We start from the raw sequence: 10,395 nt of genomic DNA, 5'->3' as shown, positions 1-10,395 counted from the left end.
ATATATATATACTATATATATATATATATATAATTAATACGCTTTCCCAAATTTGAAGGCGTCTTCTGTCACTGCACGTCCGTAAAATGTCAGCGCTGTCCGTCAGTTGTTGTTGTGTCAATGTCATGTCGTGTTTCTGTCGCATGTGGTCCAGAGGTGCCACCATATATATATTTTTTTCTATCTATTCCAGACTATAATGATAAAATTCCAACAAATGTTTGCTAGAAAATACCCAAGGGGATTCATATTTTCGACTATCACTACATAAGACCAGTCCCTAGAAACATAGGGTCTTGGCAGACTGAAATGGGTAGCATCCAAGCACTAAACTGAGACCCTCAGATTCACTGCACACGTGCTGAAATGGTATTTCTCGGTTTTTCTGCTACTCGACAGGTCAAGCGTACCTGAATAGTATTTTACACAGCCTGATCTGCGGCCAGACTTTCAAACAGCTTCTTTGTTGACATGTTTAAATTGTTGTGTAGGCATCACACCAATAACTTTTAGGGCCTTGCAACACCATCAGCAGCATGCATTTCAATGTTCAGAATAAATCCACCCCATGTACTCACCCGGAATTGCTAGCAGACGTCGCATCAATGCTGTGAATGCGCAATTTTTGAGCAATATCGCGAAGCTCCTGAAGAGTTTTCGATTCCGGCTTGTGGTATGACGACATGGTGCTCTATTCAGTGCGATCGCAATTTACCAAAAAAGGAGTTCTTCCTATCTAAAGAAGCTAAAACGCGCGCGGGAAACAATACGTCGGCGGGCCCGGCTTGCTTCCGCAAATGATGGGCGGTTGGTCCACCCGCCGGGTCTACTTCAGGTCCTTTAAAAATTTGCGGTAGAATCCTGTTCGCCACGACAGCGGTAGAATCACCAGGATGATTCTCCACGACATGGGACCTTAACTTCACGGTAGAACGACCCTATAAGGACCACTGCTCTGCCACCATTTGTGATATACGTAGCCCATGCCGGCAAGCGCAGCCTTTGCAGCGCCCTTCATCCAGAACTGTCGCAGTTCAAAGTACACAGGGAGGGATTCTCCAAACGTCCTTATAGTCACCCATGTTTGCGGGCACTCAGTACCCTCCAACCATAAGAATACTTGGGATGCATGGAAAATGCCTTTTATCCTTGACAGATTCGGCCGGATGGGGTTACTGCTGTCGCTGATCCTGACGCGGCACCGTCTACTCGTGTTCATCTGACCACTGAGCTCTGGTCTACAGTCGTGGACTCTCGCTGATGGAGTGATACTCGTATGTTCAGACCGGTTCGTAATTTGCATGGAAGTTCGGACATCCTGCAAATGAGTGACAACGATGATAAGTGCCCCGAAGATCTCTGGAGGGGCACTGAGCTAGTATCTAAAGGGACACCGATGACGGTGGAAGAACATGCACAGGTCCACACGTACTTTTCCCCCCTCCAACACAAGCAGCCTCACGAGTTTATGAAGGGACAAAGGCGGGAGAGAAAGCCCCCTGCCCGCCCGCAATTTCGGCGTTCGCACGCCCACGGTTCCGCATCCTTCACGGACGAAACGCACTCCCGCTAGCTGTCGCAAGTAACTGCTGAGCGTGTCTCGAGCGTCATGTCGGTGTTGGAACATGGAACGTGTCCTCCCGGACCTGCGGATCAGCATGCCGAAGATCGGCACGTGACGTACAGATGGGCGTCGAATCTACGGCATCACACAACCCAATTGGTAGGACAACCGCAAGGTATACAAATAGTTTATCTAGGGCAGCACGATTTCATAAAAGTACAGCATCGGTTCATTGGCGGTGATGATTTCATGATTTTTGTCTTCAGGTACGCGACGTGCAAACGAAAATGACCATTCGTCGTTCCTATATAGCTTTAAATCCCGACGACCTACCCATCCGTCCACACAATAGTCCGGAGAGCGTGCCGCGACTCTGGCGGCCATGCGTCAGCATGTCCTGCAATGCTACAGCCGGTCCATAGCCTCCTCCCTGATCACATCGTCCGCGGGTCAGCACCACCAGGAGAACCACATCCATCCCCTGGCGAACACTCCCCCGATGATACATTTAGCACGTACAAAGACGCTGTGTACAGGCCGCACATCCTGATGCATTTCGTGGCGGGGCAGTGCCAATTTCTACAGTGGTAAAACAGGAGCTGGCATGTCCTGTGAGAAACGCGCGGCGCATAAGACCAGTCACGATGACAGATGAGCAACCACGCCCCGTCAATGTCGAGCCACCTACACACACGCATACACACCAACAGGTACTTAGTCAGGATGAGCCTTACAGTCCATGATTATCAAAATGAGCCTGGGACACTCAGCAAAGTCACATGCATTCAGCACATGTGTGGTATACGCCCACCAGCGTGTTTGCATCTAAAACGCCTGCCAGCACACGCTTACAAGAAGCAATGGTTTCTTGCAAGCCCCCCCCCCCCCCCCGCCTAATGTCACCCAAGCTCCGCCCATCCCCCTCAATACACAAATATACATTCAGGGAACAGCCACAATACGTATTGCGTCACCACACGAACGCACCCTGATTGTTCTTTGACACCAGTTCCGAACAGCCAGCACCAGCACCGGGCCGGCGCGCCTGGGGAGAGGGCTACGGGCGGCGCGGCCGACCGAGATTCAGCACCGCCCGGCGGGGAGCCGACCACGGCCGCCGGAGCAGCGCCACGCACGCCGCGTGCCGCGCCGCCGCACACCGGCCGTCCGCCAGCGGGAGCGGCAGCGGCGGCGCGGGCGGGACGTAGCGCGGACCCGGCGCGAGCGTGGCAGAGCCGGCGCGGTGGGAAGACGGGGCGGCGCAGCGCCGACTACGACACGGACGAGCAGGGCATGTGCGGCGAGCCCATCTGCGTGAGCACGCGGTCCAGCCACTGCAACGGCCCGTTCAGGTGCAGCTCGATCCAGCAGGGCGTCGACGTGACGATCTGCCGGCGGTACTCGGCGCCCCAGCCCTTGACGAAGCTGATGCGGATGGTGCACATGCGCGTCAGGCTGTACACCGCCTCGAAGCCCTGGTTCACCGACTGGGCCAGCATCGCCGCGAACTCCAGGTTGTTGAAGATCTTCAGGTTACACTCTGTGTGTGTGTGTGGAGGGGGGGGGGGGGGCGAGTTCTCAGTATAGTCTCAGCCGAAGCACGCCAAATCCCTACGCGCAAATCCGAAATACCTGACTGCATCGCGTGTCGTCATACAATAATGACCGTGAGAAATGTGGCAGCACGCAAATCACGCAGAACGATCAAATACGCATAAGCAAACAAAAGCAAACAACTTAAGGCGCAGGTCTCCTAATTGGCCTTCGAGGTCGATTAGGACACACTTCGAGGTCGAGGTAGGTCAGGTCTCGGCTTAGCCAAGACCTGGCGCCACCAAGACTGTACTCACTGGAGGGAATCTTGCACACGGTAGCCGGGTGCCAGCCAAATCTGTGGTTGCAGTTGGGCGACTGGACGAATATCGCCGACTCACTCAGACACTCTGCGAACACCTCGCCGCCTGGAAAGCGGACACGGCAGGTCAGCTCGCTGGCACTGCCGCGCTTCCCGTGTCCGTGCAGCATCGTACGCAAACTGGGTACCTGAGCGGTTCGCTGGCTGGGGTTCACGATCAACGTGATGTTTCCCTTTTATATCATTGATCATCAATGATCAATGTCTCCATTTTATATAATTCCGTTTGATTTTCATTTGATCCGGCTATTTCCCCACTGGTGGTGACAGCTCGGCTGTTAAGCGCGATGTGCAGTCAGCAGCTAGAGGCACCAAACCATAGGCTAACGGCGCACACCGCGCTTCCACTAATGGGGAGACAACACCGAACAGTGCCGGTCTCTCAGGGGGAGGGGGGGGGGGGCGTAAACTTCGGAACAGACGTCCGTTTGGACGGGGGATGAGGTAGAATCACGGGGTCGACCCGGTGCGGCACACACTTTTGGGTAGATGATTCGAAAGTAGTCTCATCACTAGGGGATATCGAAAGCATAGATGGCGCAAGATAATGGTAAATCGTGTTCCACCAATGAAAAACAACGCCCATTTCATCAATATAACCTAGTCGCACCCCCTGCAAAGGTAGGCCACCCTTCGCCGCAGCAGAAAACCTCTCCAACTCCCTCAACGATGCGACACAGCCCCCCCCCCCCCCCTCTCACCGAAGTAGCGGCACCTTAATCCCCACCGACTATATCATAAACCCTACCTTCAACAACAGAGCCATCCCTTACGAACGTAATGCACCCCGCCCTTCTCCAGCAGCGGCCGTCCCTCACCGCCGTAATAGACTTCATCCTTCATCATAGCGGCCGTTCCTTCACCGATGACGTACACCCCACCCTTCACCACAGCGCGGCCTTCTCACCAATGTAGTAGAACCGGACGCCGTGGCCGATGTTGCGCCGCGTCTGCTCCACCACCGGGTTTCGGTTGATGTTGCTCAGCAGACCGAGGCAAAAGCGGTCCGAGCTGCTCGGGTCGGTGAAGCCGTCGACGGTCAGGCTGGGCTGTGAGGCGTGGAACGTCTCGCCCACGCGGCTCGACAGCTCGTAGTAGCTGACCGAGCACCAGAACGTGGGCTCGCAGTAGGTGACGGGCTGCGCGTCGAGCGCCACCATGGCCGTCGCCGGCGACGGCGGCGGACCGTCTGCGGGCAGGCCGGCCGGCCGGGTCAGCAGAGGCGGGCAACGGCGTCCGGCGGCTGCCGCGCCGCTGCTCAACAATACTGACCAGAGCAGGTCATCAAACATGTCCCTGCTCCCGTCGTCACTCAGTCGCCGCTCTTCAGTGCTTCCCGTGCGCATTGTGCAGATTGTGAAGGCATTCCGCTCGTGGTCCACCTTCCTAATGACGCTGACGGCAGTTACGAAACCGCTGAATGAACCCCGGCAATCAGCAATGCCGGGGCAGAATGTGCAGCAATTGGCCTCCAAAACTTGCGAGGAACACGTGCAGTCGAGTCATTAGTTGCCGGAAAACATTCCGGTAGTCGTCATCAGAAACATATGCGACGAGGATGGGAGAGCAACGCCTGCAAACCACGAGGTCAGCAACACTGGCACGTCCCGGGGCAGCGGTCTATCAAACTATAAGCATCGGGGCACTGCATGCATTTGCGTACATTGGTATTGGTTCTTTTAAGGCTTCAGCGATTTTTTGGAGGGGTGCAAACGTCCCGCTTGAGGCAAAAGATCAACATAAGGGGGTTTTGGCTATGTGCCAACATCTTTCTTTCTTTTGTAGTGAAAGAGACACACTTCCACTCGGTACGTCGCGAGCAGCAATCACTCACTCTCGTTCCGGTCACTGTTGTCTCCATCCTCCGACATGAAGGAGGTGGGGGGCGAGTCGGGCAGCGACGTGGCCGGAGACACCATGGCGGCGGCGGCGGCGGCGAGCGACGTCTGGAGCCCAGGAGAGGGCCGTCGGGCCTCGGGATGCCCCCAGACGGCCACCGAGGCTCTGGAGACCTAGGTGACAGCCGCCGGGGCCCGGACGGTGACCTGCGCGGGTCACGAGGCCGACCGAAGGCTCAGCTAGCCGCGGGGGACTCGCTCGACCCGCGGGACCTGCAACACACCGCGAGACGGCTTACCGTGCGGCCAGTCAGAACGAAACACAGGGACAAGCGAGAGCACCCACGGACACTGACGTCGACACATACACCGCCGCTCATCTGAACACACCCCGACTCCCCGGCGGACAGGGCCACGACGCGACCCCGACTGACCCGCCCCGCACCGGGTGGCCGTCGGCACGGACCCGCCAGAACACACAGTGAGCTGCCCACCGCCGCCTAGCCGGGCGCGGGGCGGCGCGGACAATGCCGGCAGAGGGCCTGCAGAGGTCCGGCTCAGCAGCGCGCTGACGTCACCTCGCCGGGGCCGACGGGGCCGTCGGTCGGGACAACAGGACACTGTGAGCGCTGCAGAGGCGGGTAGGGCACATGATAGCCCCTCCCCCCCCCCTTTGTTGCCCAGCGGTGACACGAGCCGGCGACGGACCGCACCGCCAGCTCAGCACGCGCCAGTGTGTTGACGGTGTGACGAATGGGCCTGGGCCCTGCGGTGTCATGTGGAGGGCGCTGGTATCTGCTGCGGGCAAGGTCGGGCTGGCCCACCGGCTGCTCGCGTTTCACATTCCAGCGCACAATAGGCAAACACTGGGCATGCGGACTGCAGCGAAATGCCACGTGCTATCAGCCTTGGCATGGCAATCTCGCGGACGTTGACGTGAAATGTTAATGAGGAGATAGGAGGACTATGGTGCAGGCATTCGGGAACAGTGACATTGCAAAGTAAACTAGGCAAATAGTGATTAACAATGCAGCGCTTGCATGATTATGAACAGTGAGTGACCCCTGGTTTATTGTTGTCTACCTGATAAACAATGGAACATGTTCTATCTGATAGAAGGCGATACATCTTGTGCAGCATGGCACAATGGTGGTGATCACAGATTTCAGTTCTTCAGCATGGCCTCAAAATACAAGCGAAAGGTGTCGATCACTTTTAGGACCCATACCAAATCAGTCTGAAATATGCAATGAAGTATATCTCATTTCAGGTGTCAAGCAGGCAAAAAACAAAACAAAACAACAATAACGAGGTAGTGCTCAGGTACACATTTACAAGTGCATAATGCTCTGCAACAAGCTTGGTTTATGGTGGCAACATGTGCCTTATGAGTAAAAACAAACAATTTTGGAATAATTTGTGGCTTCAGCCCTTGTGGCCAACATATTGCAAAACAAAACACATTTTTCACAATATCTCTGTCTCTCTTTACATCAAGGCAGGTTAAATCTGTGACTAGGTTTCAAAACAACATTTGGCCACTTTCTAGTAGCTGCCTGGCGTTGCTACGAGTCGGAGTGTGATCTCGCTTACGAGTTTGCACACAGTGCATTCAGCTACATCATGCAGTTGCCTGATATCTCTACCTGCTCTGGTGACTGAGATCTATTACACGTCCTCATGAATGTCCCCAAAAAGGCCAGCCCATTACTTGCACTCAAGCCCTCATGAATGTCCCCAAAAAGGCCAGCCCATTACTTGCACTCAAGCGCCCGGGACCGACTGCACATGTATGGGTTACTGGGACCAGCATCTCAGCCAAGCGGCGCTGTCACGCCAGACTGACCTGGCATAATGGGGTCCACTGGCCTGACACAAAAATTAGTACCAATTGCAAGACCTTGTTTGGACCAATTCATGGGTGTTTTCCACTGCTGGGTATTCTCCACTAAACTCTATCTTCATTAGCTTGGAAACTGTCAGGTTGTAGCAACCCCCCACTCCACCAGTCTGCACTCTGAGAGCAGCAAATTAGGGCAAGAGTTAATCAAATGAGGGCAGCAAACTGCTAGTTGCAATATTACTTACATTACATTAGGCACAGCCTGATCAAACAGCCTGCATTCAGATAATTTGAAAACATTGCACATGGCGCAACCAGCTACTATTGTGCCATTTCTTCCCAAAACTGTTGCAGTGCAGCCAGAGATTGAAAAGACATAGGTCAAAGACTGGAGGTCACTTGACCATCAGCAGCCATACCATACATAAAATGTGACTTAACTAACCACTTGCTTTTAAAATTTCCTCAAAAAATTTTGTACATTTTTGTGTGCAAAAAAGCCTTCTGATTAAGACAACAGGTCAAACATCTTAAAAAGGTTGAGCCCCACAGTCGCAAATCATGACATAAAATAAAACAATATTTCTTCAAAAAGGAATGCCCTTGATGAAGTCATCCCCAGTAGAGAACATTCAAGAGACTTGTTAATTCACACATTTTATCAGTATAAAAAAGTACAGTTAATAATACACCATTATGAGACTCAAATTTGAAATATGTTAACAAAACCACTACCTTGGGATCAACTATCTCCCAGCATTTTTAAGCATATCTGAGCATCCAAATACCTAAATAAAAGGCTAAGCATGTATTACTTTGAGAATCAGTTTAAAAATCAGGCTAGAATAATGTTTTTATGATGCAATCCTCTTCAGAAAAACATATATAACAAACAATTAAGACATGTTAACCTTATGCACCAGTGAACAAGTCGCAAATCATGCACATCTTGACAAGATCTCAATGCAAATCTCAATCTCAGTATACCTAAAACATCACCATATCAGAAATGGTAATAACAGATAATCACCATAAAATAAGAAAACACACCAGAGTGCATACAATCATGAAGAGTGGCAACCCATCAAGACATGGGTGGCCTAAAGGCTGAATGCATCATATTTGTCTTAACTGCTCAATAATTGCCTTCATAGCTGCCATATTATCCTATCTGGCTTAAGATACAACTGCTTGCACAAAATCCTTTAGCAAGAAATCCACCACTTAATGGATGCATTCTCACAACAAACCTTGCTCAAGAACAAAGTATTTTGCTCATAACAGCTTCTGCTGTTTTCACTGACAAGGCAACCAAGCTGCAAGTAATGACATGTCAGATATGTCAGTGTCTGGGTGGTGGCCTGAAGTCTGGGATTCTATCATTCACACTGTGAAATATTAATCCATTTCTTTGGCAGCCATAAGATGCAATGCAAAATACTAGATGGAAAATTCAACATGTTTCTGACCAGAGCTACATGAGTAATGTATAATCAGCAGGTGCAAATCATATCATGATGACAATCTTGGAGCCCCCTGGTGATCAAATCATCAGCCCCTACCCCAAGAAGCTGCCCCATTTGGGGCAGGCTTAGACCTGACCAAAACTAAAACATCCAACTGCTAACTGGCCTCCACATTTTGCAGAGTGGCTTGTCCATATGGAATAATCTTATAACTTATTTTCCATGCGGTGATGAACTGAGAAAGTGTTAGCTGGATCCTGTGACAATAACATGGCTGTACCAAATTGACCATGACAGCACTTCAACGTCACACTGCCGCCCAATGGCCAAAGGCCAACTGCAAAAGTGCATGGCTAGAACATGAGGTTGTGCTGAGCTGACATCTCTGAGCTCATCAGAATCAATATTTTGGGCTCCTTCCACACAAAATAAGGTCAGGGTATACATTGCTACCTCATGTTAAAAAGAGCAATATAGATCAATCATTGTTTTTAAGGCAGAACACATCATAAGTAATCATAAAACAGGTCATCTAAACTCTTACCTTGGAACTTTAATGACTACAATAGCGAACATCATCCAAGAGCCGCACACAGGCAGCAACCTCGACCCCGGCCATTGCTACGTGTGATCACAACATTACTGCATGATCACAACATTACAGCGCATCAAGAACCATAAAAATGTATGAGGCCAAGGTAACAAGAATCCAGTGAAATATATTTCTTGGGTATCCAAGCAGTCTTCCATACTGTTTGTGGATTGGTTGACATGGTAGGGAAATATGACATTTTTGGGTGGGAATGAAAAGCAAAATGAGAATATGGTGGCTAAACAAAACTTCTTAATATGGTACATATATGTGGGATGGAACATGGATGCCAATGGGACACTGGGTTGAAGGGGATATGGTGGTGGGGGGGGGGGGGGGTAGGGGGGTAGGGGGGGTTAGGTTAGGTTAGGTTAGGTTAGGTTAGGTTGTTAGGTTAGGCTAGGTTAGATTAGGTTAGGTTAGGTCGCTAGGCTAGGCTAGGCTAGGCTAGGCTAGGCTAGGCTAGGCTAGGCTAGGCTAGGCTAGGCTAGGCTAGGCTAGGTTAGGTTAGGTTAGGTTAGGTTAGGTTAGGCTAGTTTAGGCTATGTTCTGGACCATTCTGGCCTGTCTGTTTCACAAACATACCTAGACACAATAAAAAACATTTTTCATTGCATTATTATTGTTACCTTGGTCATGTACATTTTTTATAGTTCTTGATAAACAGAAATATTGCAATTATGCAACAATAACACAGGAACAGTGCTGGGGAGTCGGTGAGGTGGGGAGCGTGCGGTACTCAGGAGCTTGCTACTGTAGTTATTAATATTTGAAGGTAGGAGCACGAATCTACCTGTTTTACGATTACTTACAATATGTTCTATACCAACATGTATACCAACATGTATACCAACACCCAAAATAAAAAAGCCTTTGCCACATCAGGTTCATTACAACATCCTTTAATTGGGGGAATACCATTTCCACAATACCTACCACTTGCATGCCAGCATTCGAGTCACAGCATAAATCCGCCCCGTCATACCAGTACAGGCTGCACAACACACTCACCCTCGAAGCCATGACTAAGGGAACTATATTAAACGGTTCCCGCAGCAATTTCGACTAGTTGCTTGTAATTTCATAAAGGTAAACACCCCGGGGCCACAGTACGAACCAACGCGATGCATACCGACACAAACTTCAAGATTTCGAGCACAAGCCGGCGCACTGCATA

The 10,395-nt window shown here is 51.0% G+C and overlaps 2 protein-coding genes across 2 annotated transcripts in view; both read right to left on the bottom strand.

Moving 5' to 3' along the window:
• The window catches only part of LOC119098468 (transketolase), a 20,735-nt gene extending 19,893 nt beyond the window's left edge, over positions 1–842 (bottom strand). Inside the window, exon 1 of the mRNA XM_037221391.1 lies at positions 579–842. Within this exon, the coding sequence (XP_037077286.1) occupies positions 579–685 (107 nt within the window). The 5' untranslated portion in view covers positions 686–842. The remainder of the gene's footprint in view (positions 1–578) is intronic.
• Positions 843–2,772: 1,930 nt separating this feature from the next.
• On the bottom strand, positions 2,773–10,353 carry LOC119098469 (mothers against decapentaplegic homolog 3). The gene is made up of 5 exons (XM_037221393.1): positions 10,230–10,353; positions 5,314–5,590; positions 4,387–4,668; positions 3,415–3,525; positions 2,773–3,104 (listed from the first exon to the last, which is right to left on the bottom strand). Exons 2-5 carry the CDS (start codon positions 5,396–5,398, stop codon positions 2,836–2,838), a joined length of 747 nt encoding a protein of 248 aa, XP_037077288.1. The 5' UTR covers positions 5,399–5,590; positions 10,230–10,353; the 3' UTR covers positions 2,773–2,835.
• Between the last annotated feature and the right edge of the window lie 42 nt (positions 10,354–10,395).

Source organism: Pollicipes pollicipes, unplaced genomic scaffold (genome assembly GCF_011947565.3).
Source record: "Pollicipes pollicipes isolate AB1234 unplaced genomic scaffold, Ppol_2.1 Scaffold_4740;HRSCAF=5597_pilon_pilon_pilon, whole genome shotgun sequence".
NCBI classification, from domain to species: domain Eukaryota; kingdom Metazoa; phylum Arthropoda; class Thecostraca; order Pollicipedomorpha; family Pollicipedidae; genus Pollicipes; species Pollicipes pollicipes.
The sequence above is the reverse complement of the archived record's forward strand: the minus strand, read 5'-3'. Positions and strand labels throughout refer to the sequence as shown.